We start from the raw sequence: 18,588 nt of genomic DNA, 5'->3' as shown, positions 1-18,588 counted from the left end.
TAAGCAAGTCTCCCAGGACTGTGTCTGACACATAGAACACGTTGAATCACTGGAAGCTGCTGCTATTATCAGAAAATCCAGCAATGAATTTGAGAGCCCTTGGAAGTGTTCCGTCACTTCTCTGAGCCTCTATTTTCTCATCCAATCCACTGGGAGAATGACCATACCCACGGGCTTGGTGCCAGGATTCACCTGGGAAAGTGCCCTGCATTAATGTTCCTTGATTCCGAGGTGGTTCCTCCCTGGACTGGGTGCACGGAAGATTTTGTCGGCCCCCTCCCACCCACCCACCTCAAACCAGGGCCAGCGAAGACAGGAACAGAGTGACAAGAATGGATGCCACGCCCTACCAGTGCTAGGAGTGGTCACTTTATTGGTTGGAAAAGGAAGAAGCTGTGGTCAACCCAGGGTGGGTGCAGAGGCCAGAAACTGGGGAGGCTGGAGCAGATGCTGGGCCAAGCGAAGACGTCCCCTCTCCAACTCCACAGGCTGGTAGTGGCTGGAGCTGGAGGAAGAAAATCATAATCATAACACCAACAACAATATCCATGGTAATTGACAAGAGTACATGCAGCCTAAATTGGACCTCCCCCACCCAGAACAAAGCTCACCTCCTTGAGACCCTGGGGGTCTGGTGGCATTTACCTGCAGGTGGTAGACTCACCCCTTCTATGCCAGAACATCCCCCAGAACACACCTGGGCACACTGTGTTTCCAAATGACTTCTCTCGTGGCCTTCCTGAGGAGTCACGGGCATCTATCTCCCCAAGAATCCCTCTACCCCAAGGAAGTTCCACCATCCCTCCATTCCTTAAGTGAAGCTGTAATTAGTTAATCAAATAGATCTTATTTACCTCCATTTTATAAGCAAAGCAACTATGTATGCCTCAGAGAAGTGAAAAGGCTAGCTGAATGCCACAGCTGAAATTTGAACCCAGGTCTTCCTGACCACAAAGCCCATCCATGCTGTGCTGTTAGCAGTCATGGCGGCAAGAGTTGCATCATTGGAGAGCTCTGAGCCCCAGGGGACCATGGTCCCCTCTTAGACTGCAATCCTGAGGCCTTGGGCACATCCCTCTGTCTCTGGGCCCCAGTTGTCTCAACTGTGCAATACTGGACTCCATCATTGAGCTCCAATTCTTCACTGAGACCTTGTCAAAGGTAACACATGAGTAGCAGTGGAGTTTCAATGAAAGGGCGCTTTCAGGTTCTGGCTCATCCTATTCCTCTGTTAAATCTTTTCTTTGTTTTCCAGATTCCCTGGAATCTGGGCTTGGACAAATTCACTCTGGGGGGTCTCACACAAAAATTCCTGTTTCCTTTGACCTTCTTGTTATACACAAAACATTTCTGCTTACACTCAGCTTTAATCTATGTACATGCTCAAATGTTCTAAGTTGACATTCAATAGACCCTCCACTTCTTCTGATAAGCCTGAATTTTAATTGCTCCATCTACCTTGTCTTTTGCTTGACTTGGTAGTATGATAAAATAATCAGACGTAACTTCAAAGAATACGAAAAAAAGAAAAAAAGATGGTTTGCTCTTTTTTTTCCCTTATTTCTGTTCTCAGTATAAACCCCTAGCCTGCCTTTGTTTGGGGAAATACATTTCCTAGTTACAGAGATGGTGCTACCGTTTCCGTGGATCTATAAACCAATTAAACTTCAAATTGTAACATCGCTCAGATTTTCTTTTTCTACAGCCTAAAACAGCCTCCCCAGTGCACTTCACCAGACCACCTCCCTTTTACTCATCCTTGAGGAGTGGCTCAGAGTCACCCCTCTGGGAAGCCGTCCTTGCTTGCCCGTTCCCAGCCCTTACCACCCCTGCCTGGGTGGGGTTTTCCTTCTTGTTCCCACAACACCCTGCACAGCACTGACTACAGGGGCTGCGGGTGTCTGTTCACACATCTGTCCATCTGTCTGTCTCCGCAGCCAGGCTGCAAGCTCCGTGATGCGGAGCCTCGATCATCTTCCCATCCCAGTTCCATGCAGTGCTGCCTCCCACCCTCACCATAGGAAGACTCAGCACGTGCTGTGGTGTTTTCTTTCTTCTTTACTTCCTTACCCTTTCTTTATGATTTGTTGTTGTTGTTAGTTGCTATCAAGTCGAGTCCAACTCATGGCGGCCCCATGTGCGCAGAGCAGAACTGCTTCATAGGGTTTTCAAGGCTGTGACCTTTCGGAACCAGATCTCCAGGCCTGTCGCCTGAGGTGCCTCTAGGTAGGTTCAAATCACCCATCTTTTGGCTAGTAGTGGAGCGCTTAACTGTCTGCACCACCCAGGGATTCCCTACTTTATGACTTAATATTGCTTTATTTTTAATCAAATATAAAGGGAAGGCGGGCTTTGAAGTCTTATCTTTTCAGGGCCCAGAGGACTAGAGTTCTGAATTTCGCCCTGGCCTGCCACAGATTAAGTGCTCACACACACACACACACATACACACACACACTTCAAATATACATTTGAAAAAGGACAAGTATTTTATGATTTCACTTACTTGAAATATCTAGAATAAGAAAATGGAGAGAGACCAAGGTTTTTAGCTGTTATCAGGGGCAGCACAGAGGGGAAAAGGGGACTCACTGTTTAGAAAGCAGTGAGTTTCTGTTCATGGTGGCGGGAAATTTCACCATGATACTTGGTGATGGCTGCCACTATGATTAATGTAATTGATATCACTAAATTATACACTTGAAAACCACTGAATTGGAAAAACGGTGACGCAGTGTTGAAGAGTTATGGCTGTGAAATAAAAGGTCGCCAGTTCAAATCCACCTACCGCTCCTTAGAAACTGTATGGGGCAGTTCTACTCTGACCTATAGGGTCGCTATAGTCAGAATCGACTAGACAGTAATGGATTTGGTTTTTTTGTTCTGTTTCTATATTTACAAAAACAACAAAATATACATTTGGTGAACTGAACTGAAGTTAACTGGCCTCTACCATGTTCACCCTGAAAATCCAAGCTTATTGGTGAAAGTAAAGATCACCTCTTTTCAGGCCTCCCCTTGGCCAGACAATGAACTCCTCCCTGCCTGACCCCTGCAGCCACTGTCCCCTCTCCTAGGACACAACTGCTGCCCTCCAGCTCCCGACATATTTTAGTGCTTGGTGAACAAACACAGAAGTAAACTGCTTTCTCTCACAGCCAACCTCCTCAGCCAGTATCGCCCCATATATCTTCACACAGGGTTGCTATGAGTCAGAATCAGCTCCATGGCAACAGGTTTGGTTTTGGTTTTTGTTTTTTACCTTCGTGTATATTCCAAATCCAACCACCTACTTCCCTCGAGTCCATCCTGGCCCTTTATTTTCACCTGGCCTCTCACAGGAGTCTTCTAACGAGTCTCCCTGCTTTGGCCCCTGCCCTTCTACAGTCTCTCCTCCACACGGCAGCCACAGCAGTCCTTTCAAAATGCATTTGGATCATGTCTCTCTCTGAAGGCTCAATGTTGATCTTAGGGCCGAGGTCAAAGCCCGTACAATGGCCTATAGAGCCCCACATGACCTGCCCTACTCATCCCTTACCTCTCCGACCCTCTCCCCTTCCTCACTGGCTCTGGCCACCCTAGCTGCCTCAGGGCCTTTGCACTTGCTGCTCCCTCTGCCTATGATACTCTCCCCAGAGGCCCCTCCCCCCCATGGCTCCCTCCCTCATCTTCTTCAAGTCTTTGTCCAAATGCCACCTTCTTGGTGGGGTCTTCACTGACAGCCCTATTTAAAAACTACAACACTGCTCTTTATCCCCCTCCCCCTGCCCACAGTACTGCTTATCTCCTTCTATGGTGAAATGAGTTCCTTTATGTGGCCTTTTGCCTTGGTTCTTTGGAAAAACAGCTTGAGAGATTTTCTCCCTAAGCTCTGAGGTGTTACTTTTGCCCTAGTTTTCTACCTGCAGAGGGTCTGTTACTTTGCCAGGTTGATTGACATTTCCTGGGTAAGCTGTAAACAACTCAGTTTGGTAGTTTTTGTCTAGTCTTCACCTGGACTGTGCACTGTAATTGGTATACACTTTGCAGGGATTGGTCAATAGACTATGCAAGTGAGGTGACTTGTAGCCTACCGTGCAAATGAAATGTCTATGGCCTACCTAGAGGGGATTAGTCAGTTTGAAGCCCCCACTGGGAGGGGGCCATGCCTTGAAATTGACGGAGTTGTATGTATAAGCAGCCGACCCCACAGAGGTTTGAGGGGCAAACAGAAAGAAGCAGAAGAAAGAAGAGAAGCAGAGAGAAAGGAAGCAAGGAACCTCCTAAAAGAGCTGTAACACAGGTCAAGGACTATAACACTGAAGGCAGTGTGAGAGGCCCAGAAGGGGCTCGGCAGCAAAGCTGGTGGCAACAGATGGCAGGGCCAAGAGGACCTGAAAGAGCTGTCCTGCACTGAAGGGCGACTTTGCCTACATGCTTCCTGACCTGATTCTGATTCCTGAATTGCAGCCCGATCCCGAGTTGTACCCTGTTCCTTAAGAAACCACTTAACTGTAAGTATGGTCTGTGAGTTCTGTGAGGCCATTGCAATGGATTATTCAACCCAGAAGAGAAGCAGAGAGTACCGTGGAAGGATGGCTGGTGTCAGAATTGGTAAGAAGGTTGCAGAGTAGAGGTATGTCTGACTTCTACCTCATGGGAATCAGCTTTATGGTGATGGTAATTCTCATCATTTCCCCTCATGAAGGTAGTCAGGGTCTGGCATTACTTTGGATACTGTTACTACTACTGTGGCCATCTTACACCTGCTCTGCTTTATTTTTCTCCATGGCATGTGTCTCCTGCCAACAGAACTTATTTAGGTATTTATTTTGTTTATTGTCCATTTCCTCTCACTAGAATACAAACCCCACCAGACAGAAATGTCTGATTTGCATGCATGGGGCAGCCCCAGCACCTAGTGAAGCGCCTAGCACATGACCTCTCCCTGACAGAGGCTCAGTAAATCTTTGTGGACTGAACGAAAGTAAGCAAATGGACAAATAAGCGAGCAACAATATGTTTGCCCAGGTCTCTCTTCTTAGCCTCCAGTCGCACCTCAGCAGAGATGGGCTCCTCCTCCCACCCACCTACCTCAGAAGTGGGGTGTGGCACAGTACGCATTCCCACAGCCGTTGAGGCAGCATTTCTTCTGGCCTGGGCACTGGCTGTCCACCTGGCACAGGTCGTGGCAGAAGCCAAGCGGGAGGAAGCCGGAGCTCAGCTGGGGACAGGACCCTGGCTTTTCTGATAGAAAAAGAGAGTAAAACAAAGTGGGCAATGGGGAAGCAAGGAGATGTGCCCTTCTCCTCAGCCCCTTGCCCTGGTTTCACAAACAGTAGAGCTAACTACCTGAGATGGTCTCAGGGGGCATAGGGAGACTACCTGCAAACCCCTCCTCCTGCTCCCAGACAGTTCTGGAATCCTAGAACCTCAGTTTGAGTCCTAGCTCTGCTGGTTCCTAACTTCATGACCTAGGGCAAGAAATCTCTCTGCCCCTCAGCGTCTTTAGGTTACATGGGATCAGTGCTGTCCACATCATGGGGTTGTTGCAAAAGCAATAGAGGCAGACATCCTTCTCTCTGAAAGACCAAGCTACTCTGTAATAGTAATAATAATAATGAGTGATTACAACGGCTAACACTTAATTAGCCCCTGCTAGGCCTACTACCTGTCTGTCAGTTTGTTGTACTGTGGTGGGGTGGCTTGTGTGTTGCTGTGATGCTGGAAGCTAAGCCACCAGTATTTCAAATACCAGCAGGGTCACCCACGGTAGACAGGTTTCAGCAGAGCTTCTGGACTAAGACAGACCAGGAAGAAAGTCCTGGCAATCTATGCCCAAAAATTAGCCAACAAAAACCTTATAGATCACAAAGAACATTGTCCAACTTGCTTGCTTTGGACACATCATCAGGAGGATTGATCTCTAGAAGATACGATGTTTGATGAAATAGAAGGTCAACGAGGGCATGGGTGACCCTCGGGAGGATGGATTGGCACAGTAGCTACAACAATGAACTTGTACATGCCGGTGATTTTGAGGATGACACAGGACCTGGCAACATTTCGTTCTGTTGTACATAAGGTCATCATGAGTCACAGTCGATTCAACAGCAACAAACAACAACAACCAGTTGGGCATTATTCTAAGCACCTGACATATTAATTAAGCCTTGTAATGGAGCCATGGTGGCGAAGTGGTTAAGACTCAGTTGCTAACCAAAAGGTCAGCAGTTCGAATCCACCAGCTGCTCCTTGGAAACCCTGTGGGGCAGACCTCCTCTATCCTATAGGGTTGCTGTGAGTCGGAATCAACTTGATAGCAATGGGTTTGGTTCTTTTGGGTTGGTTTAAGCCTCATAATAATCCTACAAAGGGGAGGGGAGTACCGTTCATTTTTCCTCATGTTAACAGATGAGAAAATTGAGGCACAGAGAAGTTAAATAACTTGCCGAAGGTCATACAGGTTAGAGGCAGCATTTGAAGCCCAGGAAATCTGGCTCCAGACTCAATGGGCTAACCACTATGCCCTACAATAAACTGTAAAGTGCAGCACACATGTGAGTGGTTACACACAGGCAATTCCTTTACTCACTCCCCAGCACTCATTCACAGGTACAATTGCCCAGCACCATGGTCCCCATACACACTCGTCTATGAGCAGGCACAATCATACCTTCTTTAATTAACGCACACGAACAGCTAACACTGCAGCGATGTGCCTTTGACAAAGCCCTTTGTGTAAACCCATTCTCTTCTTTAATGCTCACATCAGCTATCTCCTTTGCAGGGAAGATTTCTAACCCCCTTCACGTCACAAAAACCAAAAACCAAACCCAGTGCCATCAAATCGATTCTGACTCATAGCGACCCTATAGGACAGAGTAGAACTGCCCCATAGAGTTTCCAAGGAGCACCTGGCGGATTTGAACTGCCAACCCTTTGGTTAGCAGCCATAGCACTTAACCACTACACCATCAGGGTTTCCCTTCATGTCACAGATGAGGAAAATAAGGCACAGATAGGTGAAGAGACTACCCAACACCACACTGCAGCTCAGAAGTAAAACCAAGGCCTGAGACCCTGCCTTCTTAATGTCCATTCCAACAGGGTGATTTTTACATAGCTGATCCCATTCCACCTTCAATCATCACATGTACACACACACACACACACACACACACACACACACACACCACGATCTACTTCCTAGGGCAGGGAGAGGGGAGTCAGTCTCTCTTCCCAGAAGTCTCAGGGGCAGCTCCAGCTAAACATAAAACACAGGCACTAGACTGGGTGATTAGCTCCGGAGGGCAAAAGTGGCTGACTTTCCGACACAAAGAAATCCATTCCCTTGAAAAGCGCAGTAACTCCCAATACCAAGTTGCCCTGGGAGAAAACAGAATAGGGAGCCGGTTATTGACAACACGAGCCCCTGTGTATAGGATAAAAAAAAAAAAAAAAAAAAAAGTGTATAGGATATCTAGTCCTTAATAATACACTTTATATGTAATATTTCATTTAGCCCTCACGCCTGCTCTGTAAAGTTTGGGATTATCATGTCCATTTACAGATGAGAAAGCAGAAGCCCAAAGAGGTAAAGAGACCCACTCAGGATAACACAATTAGGAAACGGCAGAATTAAGATTCAAACCTCCGGGCTCCCTGCCTGGCTCAGGAGGCCATCTTGCCCTGTCCCTATTCTTGCCTCAGTCTGTCTGTCTAATTCAAGGATACAAGCTCTTCACCCACCTAACAGCAACGGCTGCATGGGCCAGTCCTCCCTCCACATAGGTGTCTGTTGTTAGCTGCTGCTGACACATGCACAAAGGAAGGGAATGCTGACAATGTTGTGGATCACATATTTCAGATTATTGGCTGATTTTCAGAACCAGATCAGGCCTTTCTCCCTAGTGCACGTTCGTCTGAAAGCTCCACTGAAAACTGTTCAGCGTCATAGCAACACACGAGCCTCCGGTGACAGACAAGGGGTGGCTGCACGTAAGGTGCATTCGCTGGGAATCAAACCCCAGTCACCCTAGGACGAGAGAACCACCCTGAACTACCACTGCCTCAGCATGAGTGTCTGGGCTCCTTGGTTACAAAGCTTCCCAGCCCTGCTGGCCTCTTTAGGGCAGTAACAGAAAACGCCATAGGGGCTATATTCGGGGTAAAGACCAGGAGTTACAGTACCTTGGTACCCCAGGTCACATCCCTGCATCTAACCCGTAGTTTTTCCCTCTGTAAAAGGAGAAGCTGGGATTCGGGCTATCTAGGGCCACTTCCTGCTCTGATGGGAGTCCCCAGGGCACTGTGGGGACTTTCGCTCGTAAGTATCTTTCAGGGAGCACCCACGCTTTCAGCTACTTTACCAGTCTCGCTCATTCCTCAGCGTGGAAGGCATGGTTTTAAAGATGCGGAAGGGGACTGGACCACTCAAGAAAGAGACCTGACTTTCTTCAAACCGAACAGGCAGTTAAGTGGAAGAGGCAGAAGTTGAACCTGGTCACTAGGACTCAGGCCGAGCCACTGGTAGCGGAGTAACCTGGGGCTACACCCTTGCCCCTCGGTCGCTCACGTCCCCACCTTAAAGACGAGCTGGTCGCTCTCCTAACGCTGTAAAGTCTCCTTCCTCTTGGACAGAGGAATCTGGGGAGTCCTACCAGGCCAGGCGCTCCAAGGCCTCCACCCGGGGGGGGGGGGCCTCTGGGACTCCGCGAGGGATGAGCGCCCCAGGCCCCGGGCCAGCTCTGAGCCCGCTCAGCTTCCCTGCAGGTTCCCGCGGCCCTGTCCCTGGCGCCCGGGACAATGTCCAGCTGAGCGCGCCCGGAAGCCTGTCACGCACCAGGGACTCAAAAGCCGGTGTAGGGGCCTCCTCCCCTTCGGCTGCGCTTCAGCGACGCCTTTGTCTCGCCCCGGGTCAGGCGCGGGAGGGGACTGCGAGTCTGGCTCCATCGCCTCGACTCTCCCACGGGTCCGTGGGCCGGGTGCGCCCCTCTTCCCGGAACCCGGGCGGCCCGCTCCCTCCCAGCCCCCGGCCCTCTCCGCGCTGGTCGCCGCGGGGTTACCATTGGGGAGAACGCAGACGGCGACGCAGCCCGCCCGGCAGCACTTGAGGTTGTCGGCGCAGTCTCTGTCCGAGACGCACTCCTCGGTGCAGTTCAGGTCGCCCTGGAGCTCGGGGCACACGCCCGCTTTCTGTGTTTCTGTGCAGCGGGAAAGGTCGGAGGGGGACAGCGGGACAGAGAGCTGTGAGGCCGGAGCCACAGCGGATGCCCACCTGCCCTGAGGGCCTCAAATCTCCAACTCCAAAGGATCCTCAGTCTCGGGCCCTCGGGGCTCGCCAGGAGGCCCCACTTCCAGGCCACGGGTTACTAAGAACCTTTAGCGTATCTCAGAGTGCAGGAGTTCCTTAACTCCTGACCTCAGAGCCCTCAGATCTCAGCTCCGTAGGGGACCCCACATAGCTGAGAATCCCCGAGCTTCCGATATTTAGACAGAAGACCCTCCCTTCCTGCAGTAGTCTCCCCCTTCACCAGAGCCCCGCCCCATATTTCGGCCTTCGGTGGTCTCCCACCTCCCGTCTACACTGGCTCCCACACCCCAAGCTGCAAGTGTCACCACCTTTAGGTGCCAGGGACCTGCCCAAATTACAGCCTTCTTAGGTTTCTGCACTTCCGTCCCCGGGACTCCCACTTCTCCAGCCCAGGAGAGGTTACGCCGCCGCCAGCTCTGTCCTGCGCTCCTGGCTCGGCCCTCTGGGCGCCGGGCCGCTCCCCGCCCCACTCACCTGTGTCACTGCGGACTGGGGGCAGGACAAGCAGCAGCAAGCCCAGTAGGAGGGCGGCGGCGAGTGGGCCAAGGCGGCTGGCAGGCATGGTGCTCACCGGGCGGGGTGCAGGTGCAAGCCGCCTAGCGCGGGGGGATTTAACCACTGGCTCCGATCGGCGGGGGGGGGCGGGGGGGCGGGGCCGCGCCGACAGGATAAAGGGCTCAAGGGGCTGGCGGGCCAGCTGCCACCTCAGGCCATTTCACAATCCCCCGGCATTAGGTATCACTCTTGGCCCCTGTGGGAACCAGGAACCTAAGCAACTTCCAGGCGCGGCACAGCTCGGCCAGCTGCAGCCGGACACTTGTCCACCCCTCCCTGCCTTTCTCCCTCCTGGGACCTGAGGGCAGAGCAGCGGGAGGCGAGAGCACCAGCCCAGGACTCCTGGGTTTCAGTTCCAAGGCTCTGGCATCTCCTGGTAATGCCCTAGGGTGGAGGGAAGAAGAGAAAGGGCAGGGCCTCCAGGGAGGCAGTAGAGTCTTGGGATTAAGAGGTTGGATTTGGGGTCACCCAGATCAGAGAGCAAATCACCAATTAGGGATTAGTGAGGGCAGCCTGGTGGAGCACTGTAGAGCACATAGTAGGGGCTACAGAAATAGCAGTTGTTGTATTAAAATGGAAGACAGCTACCTGGCCGACCAGCTGGAAAAGAACCATATCTGTGCCCATTCCAAAGAAAAGTGACCCAACAGAATGTGGAAATTATTGAACAATATCATTAATATCACACACAAGTAAAATTTTACCGAATGTCATTCAAAAGCAGTTGCAGCAGTACAACACAGAAATCAGAAGAGGTTGTGGAACAAGGAATGTCATTGCTGATTTAAGATGGATCTTGGCTGAAAGCAGAAAGATGTTTAAAAAAACCTGTGTTTTACTGACCATGTGAAAGCATTCGACTGTGTGGATCACAACTAATTACAAATAACATTGCAAAGAATGAGAATTCCAGAACACTTAATTGAGTTCATGAAGAACCTGTACATAGACCAAAAGGCAGTTGTTCAAACAGAACAAGGGGATACTGTGTGGTTTAAAGTCAGGAAAGGTGTGCGTCAGGGTTGTATCGTTTTACCATGCTTATTCAGTCTGTATGCTGAGCAAGTAATTCGAGAAGCCGGACTACATAAAGAAGAACCTGGCATCGGGATTGGAAGTTGTCATGGATTGAATTATGTCCCCCCAAAGATGTGTGTTATCAATTTGGCTGGGCCATGACTCCCAGTATTGTGTGGTTGTCCTCCATTTTGTGATTGTAATTTTATGTTAAAGAGGATTGTAACATCCTTACTAATGTCATATCCCTGATCCAATGTAAAGGGATTTTCCCTGGGGTGTGGCCTGTACCACCTTTTGTCTTACAAGAGATAAAAGAAAAGGGAAGCAAGCAGAGAGTTGGGACCTCATACCACCAAGAAAGCAGTGCCAGGAGCAGAAGCTGAAGAGTCAAGGAACACAAGAAGCTGAGCTGCTTCAGTCTCAAAAGGTATGGCCATGACCTCAGGGGTTTCACAGGTTGGAGCTATAGCCTCTGGTGTTTCTAAGGGTGGAGTCACCACTCAGATGGTGCCTAAAGCCCAGGGAGCAGAGTGCTGTCCCAGTGGGTCTGGAATGTGGAGCTGAAGCCCGTGGCCGAGGGGCCCACACTCAGAATCTGGAGAATGAGGCCAATACCTAGAGTCTGGAGGGCAGGACCATTGTGTAAATTGTCTCAGAGAACAGAGGATTATTTTCAAAGCCTTGAGGGCTAATGTAGTGTTTTCTGCTGACTTGCTTGGTGCCTGTTATTCCTTTTTTTCCTCCAGTTTCTCCCGTTTGTAATGAAAATGTCTAACTTGTGCATGCTCTACTATTGTATCTTTGGAAGCAGATAATTTATATTCTAGATTTCACAGATAAAGAGGAATTTTTGGATTTTGGACTTGGAGTTGCAAGACTTTTGCTATGATATGATAGGATGAATATGTTCTGCATGTTGCAAGAATGTGATTTTGAGGGGGGCAAAGAGTGGAGTGTCATAGATTGAATTATGTCCCCCCAAAAATGTATGTATCAACTTGGCTGGGCCATGATCCCCAGTATTGTGTGGCTGTCCTCCATTTTGTGAGTGTAATTTTATGTTAAAGAAGATTAGGGTAGGATTGTAACACCCTTACAAAGGTCACATCCCTGATCCAATATAAAGGGAGTTTTCCTGGGGTGTGGCCAGTACCACCCTTTATTTTACAAGAGATAAAAGGAACGGGAAGCAAGCGGAGAGTTGGGGACCAAGAAAAAGTGCCGGGAGCAAAGCACTTTCTTTGGACCCAGGGTCCCTGCTCAGAGAAGCTCCTAGTCCAGGGGAAGATCGATGAGGGCAGACAGAGAGAGAAAGCCTTCCCCAGGAGCTGATGCCCCGAATTTGGATTTTAGCCTACTTTACTGTGAAGAAATAAATTTCTCTTTGTTAAAGCCATCCACTTGTGGTATTTCTGTTATAGCAGCATTAGATGACTAACACAAAAATCATTAGCAACCTGCAATATGCAGATGGCACAACCTTGCTTGCTGAAAGCAAAGAGGACTTGAAGCACTTGCTGATGAAGATCAAAGACTTTAGTATGGATTATACAGCCTTCAGTATGAATTATACCTCAGCATAAAGGAAACAAAAATCCTCACTCCACCAGACTGAGTCCAGTACAACTAGATGGTGCCCAGCTACCACCACTGACTGCTCTGACAGGGATCACAATAGAGGGTCCCGGACAGAGCTAGAGAGAAATGTAGAACAAAATTCTAACTTATAAAAAAAGACCAGACTTACTAGCCTGACAGAGACTGGAGAAACCCTGAGAGTATAGCCCCTGGACACCCTTTTGAGGAAGTCACTCATGAGGTTCACCCTTTGGCCAAAGATTAGACAGGTCCATAAAACAAAAGGAAACTAAAGGAACCCATCAACCCAGGGACAGGGACTAGAAGGCAAGAAGGGACAGGAAAGCTGGTAATAGGGAACCCAAGGTTGAGAAGGGAGAGTGTTGACATGTTGTGGGGTTGTTAACCAATGTCATAAAACAATATGTGTACTAACTGTTTAATGAGAAGCTAGTTTATTCCAAAGTATAATTAAAAAAAAAAGAAAACAAAACAAAAATCCTCACAACTGGACTGAAGTTCTGAAGGAATTCATTTTACTTGGATCCACAACCAAATGAAACTACTGGAACTAATAGAAAGATTCAGCAGAGTAGCACAATACAAGATAAATATACAAAAATCAGTTGGATTCCTACACACCAATAAAGAGAATGATGAAACGGAAATCAGGAAAACAATACCATTTATAATAGCCCCTAAAAAAATAAAATACATAGAAATCAATCTAACCAGGCATGTAAAAGACCTATACAAAGAAAACTACAAAACACCACTGCAAGAAGCCAAAAAAGATCTACATAAATGGAAAAACATACCATGCTCATGGATAGGCAGACTCAACGTTGCGAAAATGACTATTCTACCCAAATACAATGCAATCCAATCCAAATACAAACAACATTCTTTAAAGAGATGGAAAAACTAATCATTAACTTTATATGGAAAGGGAAGAAGCCCTGGATAAGTAAAAAACAAACTAAACCAAACCCAGTGCCTTTGAGTTGATTCCAACTCATAGTGACCCTATAGGACAGAGTAGAACTGCCCCATAGAGTTTCCAAGGAGCACCTGGCAGATTCGAACTGCCACCCCTTTGGTTAGCAGCCATAGCCATAAAACACTATTGAAAAAGAAAAATAAAGTAAGAGGACGCACACTACCTGACCTCAGAACGTACTGTACAGCTACTGTAGACAAAACAGCCTGGTACTGGTACAATGACAGATACACTGACCAATGGAACAGAACTGAGAATCCATCCACCTACGGTCACCTGATCTTTGACAAAGGCCCAAAGTCCATCACATGGGGGAAAGAGAGTCTTTTTAACAAATGGTACTGGCAAAACAGGATCTGTAAAAAAATGAAACAGGACCCATACCACACATCATATACAAAACTAATTCAAAATGGACCAAAGACCTAAATACGAAGCCAAAAACTATAAAGTTCATAGAAGAAAAAATAGGATCAACACTAGAGGCCATAATACCTGGCATTAACAGGATACAAACTATCTTAGTCATCTAGTGTTGCTATGACAGGAATACCACAAATGGATGGCTTTAACAAAGAGAAGTTTATTCTCTCACTGTCTAGTGGGCTACAAGTCCAAATTCAGGGTGTCAGCTCCAGGGGAAGGCTTTCTGTGTCAGCTCTGCAGGAAGGTCCTTGTCCATCAGTCTTCCCTTGGTCTGGGAGCCTCCCAGCACAGGAACCTCTGGTCCAAAGGACACGCTCTGCTCCTGGCACTGCTTTCTTGGTGGTATGAGATCCCCAAGTCTCTCTGCTCGCTTCTCTCTTTTATATCTCAAAAGAAATTGGCTTAAGACACTACCTAATCTTACAGACCTCATCAATATAACTGCTGCTAATCTATTTTATTACATCATAGTGATCGAATTTACAACATATAAGGAAATCACATCAGAAGATAAAATGGCAGACAATCATACAAGGGAATCATGACCTAGCCAAGTTGAAAGATATTTTGGAGGACACAATTCAATCCATGACACAAATCATAACCAACAACACACAAACTCCAGAAGATAAGCTAGATAACTGGGATCATCTAAAAATTAAACACACTCATCAAAAGATTTCACCAAAAGAGTAAAAAGAGAACCTACAGACTGGGAAAAAAATTTTGGCTATTACGAATCAGACAAAGCTCTGATCTCTAAAATCTACAAGAAAATCTAACACCTCTACAATAAAAACACAATACAGTTAAAAAATGGGCAAAGGAAATGAACAGACACTTCACCAAAGAAGACTTTCATGCAGCCAACAGACACATGATGAAATGCTCGTGATCACTAGCCATTAGAGAAATGCAAATTAAAACCACAATGAGATACCATCTCACCCCAGCATTACTGGAAGGAATAAAAAAAACAGGAAATAACAAATGTTGGAGAGGCTGCGGGAGACTGGAACTTTTACGCACTGTTGGTGGGAATGCAAAGTGATACAACCATTTTGAAAAATGATATGGTGCTTCCTTAGAAAGCCAGATATAGAAATACCATATGATCCAGCAATCCCGCTCCTAGAAATATAGCCTAGAGAAGTAAGAGCCATCATACGAATAGACGTATGCACACCCATATTCATGGCAGCATTGTTCACAAGAGCAAAAAGATGGAAACAACCTAGATGCCTGTCTTAGTCATCTAGTGCTGCCATAACAGAAATACCACAAGTGGATGGCTTTAACAAAGAGAAATTTATTTTCTCACAGTCTAATAGGTTACAAGTCCAAATTCAGGGTGTCGGCTCCAGGGGAATGCTTTCTTTCTCTGTCGGCTCTGGAAGAAGGTCCTTGTCGTCAATCTTTCCCTGGTTGAGGAGCTTCTCAGGCACAGGGACCCCGTGTCCAAAGGATGCGCTCTGCTCCTGGTGCTGCTTTCTTGGTGGTATGAGGTCCCCAACTCTCTGCTAGCTTCCCTTTCCTTTTATCTCCTGAGAGATAAAAGGTGGTGCAGGCCACACCCCAGGGAAACTCCCTTTACATTGGATCAGGGAGGTGACCTGGGTAAGGGTGGTGTTACAATCCCACCCTAATCCTCCTTAACATAAAATTACAATCACAAAATGGATGACAACCACAGAATACTGGGAATCATGGCCTAACCAAGTTAACACATATTTTTGGGGGACACAATTCAATCCATGGCAATGCCCATCAACAGATGAATGGATAAACAAACTGTGGTACATACACACGTTGGAGTATTACGCAACAATAAAGAACAATGATGAATCTGAGAAGCATCTCATAACATGGATGAATCTGGAGGGCAGTATGCTGAGCAAAATAAGTCAATCACAAAAAGACAACTATTGTATGAGACCACTACTGTAAAAACTCTTGAGAAGGTTTACACACAAAAACAAACAATCTTTGATGATTACGTGGGAGGTGAGGGGTGAGGATGGAAAAGCACTAAATAGACAAGTGGTAACTTGGTGAAAGGTAAGACAGTACACAATACTGGGGAAGCCAGCACAACTTGTATATGGCAAGGTCATGGAAACTCCATAGACACATCCAAACCCCCTGAGGGACCGAATTGCTGGGTTGAGGGCTGGGGGGACCATGGTCTCAAGGACATCTAGCTCAGTTGGCATGACCCAGTTTATAAAGAAAATGTTCCACATTCTACTTTGGTGAGTAGCATGTGGGGTCTTAAAAGCCTGTGAGTGGCCATCTAAGATACTCCAATGGTCTCACCCTTTCAGAAGCAAGGGAGAATGAAGGAAACTAAAAATACAAGGGAAAGATTAGTCCAAAGGACTAAGAGACCACATCTACCACTGCCTCCACTAGACGGAGTCCAGTACAACTAGATGGTGCCTGACTACCATGACCGACTGCTGTGACAGGGATGAAAATAGAGGGTCCCAGACAGCTGGAGGAAAATGTAGAACAAAATTCTAACTCACAAAAAAAGACCAGACTTACTGGTCTGACAGAGACTGGAGAAACCCCTAGAGTATGGCCCCCAGACACCCTTTTAGCTCAGTAATGAAGTCACTCCTGAGGTTTGCCCTTTAGCCAAAGATTAGACAGCCCCATAAAACAAAACCAGACTAAAGAGGCAGACCATCCCAGGGGCAAGGACTAAAAGGCAGGAGGGAACAGGAAAGCTGGTAAAAGGGAACCCAAGGTTGAGAAAAGAGAGTGTTGACATATTGTGGGGTTGTTAAACAATGTCATAAAATAATATGTATACTAAGTGTTTAATGAGAAGCTAGTTTGTTCTGTAAACCCTCATCTAAAGTACAATTAAAAAAGAAACGACATATTCCACTGGGCAAATCTGCTGCAAAAGACCTCTTCATGTGTTAAAAAGCAAAGCTGTCACCTTGAGGACTAAGGTATTTTCAATTGTCTCATATACAAGTGAAAACTGGACAATGAATAAGGAAGACGAAAGAAGAATTGATGCTTTGAATTATGGTGTTGGCAGAGAATATTGAATATACCATAGACTGCCAGAAGAACAAACCTATCTTGAAGTACAGCCAGGGTGCTCCTTAGAAACAAGGATGGCAAGACTTTGTCTCATGTACTTTTTTTTACTTTGGACATGTTATCAGGAGGGACCAGTCCCTTGAGAAGGACATCATGCTTGGCAAAGGAGAGGGTCAGGAAAAAAAAAAGAGGGAGACCCTCACTAAGGTGGATTGACACACAGCAGCTGCAACAATGGACTGAAAATAGCAATGATTATGAGGATGGCACAGGACCAGGCAGTGTTCCATTCTGTTGTACACGGGGTTGCTACGAGTCAGAACCCACTTGACGGTACCTAACAATAACAACATTTTAACATGAACCTATTTGACAGAAGAAACTGAGGCCTGTGGAGGTGAAAGAACTATTAACCAGTCTAGAGCCACTCTGGATGTGGTTCTCGCTCCCTCTCTTTTCTACACCAACTGTCTATCATGGCTGACTGCATGTCGGACAGTAGGCTCATTGTCACATGGAATCTTCTCAGAAAACCTATGAAGAGAAAATTATTGCTGTCATCAGCTGTATATGACAGATGAACAAGATGTGCAGAGAGGTTTAGACCCTTGCCCAGGGTCCCATGCAAAACCGTGGCGACAAGGTTTTGAACCCAGGTCTTCTTCCCTCCATGTCCTTGTTTTTCCCATTCCATCACAACAAACATTTGATAGGTGTCTACTATGTGACAGTATAGGGGAAGACACTTGGTGCAGAAAAATGAATCCAAAACGAGCCTTCCTGCATGGGCCTGGGGGTGATGGGTCTGAGTTTGACTTCCCTGTTCTGATCTGTCAGTTTGTCATCAATAATAATGATAATATAAGAATTCAGTGAGAACATGAATGAAACATTCCTGCTGTTATCATTGAGAGCTAGGTCCTCACTGATTGACGTAGGGGGCAGATTGCCAGGTCTTTCTCCTGAGGAGCCCCTGGGTAGGTTGGTACTGCCAATCTTTTGAATTTAGCAGTGTTTTGCCACCAGGGATCCTTGATGAGTACATACCATCCACGAATGGCGTCTACTGTTACTTAGGAAACTGATGAGTATATAGAGCTTTAGAATTCAAGCCCAAACAGGGCTACTCAGGGAGTTAGACAAGAGATGCCTTCAAGAGTTCTTCCTGCTCCAATAATCTGAGGTTTTATAAGCCTCAAGAGGTCTTTGCAGCTGGAGGTAGAGGGGGTTGGGGACAGTGACCATTTGGATGGCAAAGGAGTAGGGCTCAGTGATGCGGGTTTGTCCAGCCTTTGTCCCCACAGATGGAAGCTGGTGAAAGAATGAAGAAACTGGGAAGGCCCCTCCCAACTTCCCATGCCCAGCTTGGGGCCTGGAGACATGCCATTGTTGGGAGGGGCTAGGGCTGTTTGCTCTGAGCTCAAAGAACAGTCAATAGCAATGAGGGCAGGAGCCAGGTAGGGGCACAGCCCTGGGTAGGCTCCTGAGGCCCAGTCTAGGGCACGCAGAGGACACTTAGGCAGACAGTTGGTTTTAGCCCGTGGACCCAGCTGTCTACTGCACATTCGGCCCCAAGCATTGCTGCCCACAGCTTTCTTCCGGGACTGTCTAACCACCCAACACTGTCCCCGGCAACCTGCCCAGCCTCACCCCC

The 18,588-nt window shown here is 47.4% G+C and overlaps 1 protein-coding gene across 1 annotated transcript; it reads right to left on the bottom strand.

Moving 5' to 3' along the window:
• Positions 1–361: 361 nt before the first annotated feature.
• On the bottom strand, positions 362–9,857 carry WFDC2 (WAP four-disulfide core domain 2). The gene is made up of 4 exons (XM_064276432.1): positions 9,770–9,857; positions 8,806–9,185; positions 5,074–5,302; positions 362–505 (listed from the first exon to the last, which is right to left on the bottom strand). Exons 1-3 carry the CDS (start codon positions 9,855–9,857, stop codon positions 5,075–5,077), a joined length of 696 nt encoding a protein of 231 aa, XP_064132502.1. The 3' UTR covers positions 362–505; position 5,074.
• Between the last annotated feature and the right edge of the window lie 8,731 nt (positions 9,858–18,588).

Source organism: Loxodonta africana, chromosome 24, assembly GCF_030014295.1.
Source record: "Loxodonta africana isolate mLoxAfr1 chromosome 24, mLoxAfr1.hap2, whole genome shotgun sequence".
In the NCBI taxonomy this organism is placed as follows: domain Eukaryota; kingdom Metazoa; phylum Chordata; class Mammalia; order Proboscidea; family Elephantidae; genus Loxodonta; species Loxodonta africana.
The sequence above is the reverse complement of the archived record's forward strand: the minus strand, read 5'-3'. Positions and strand labels throughout refer to the sequence as shown.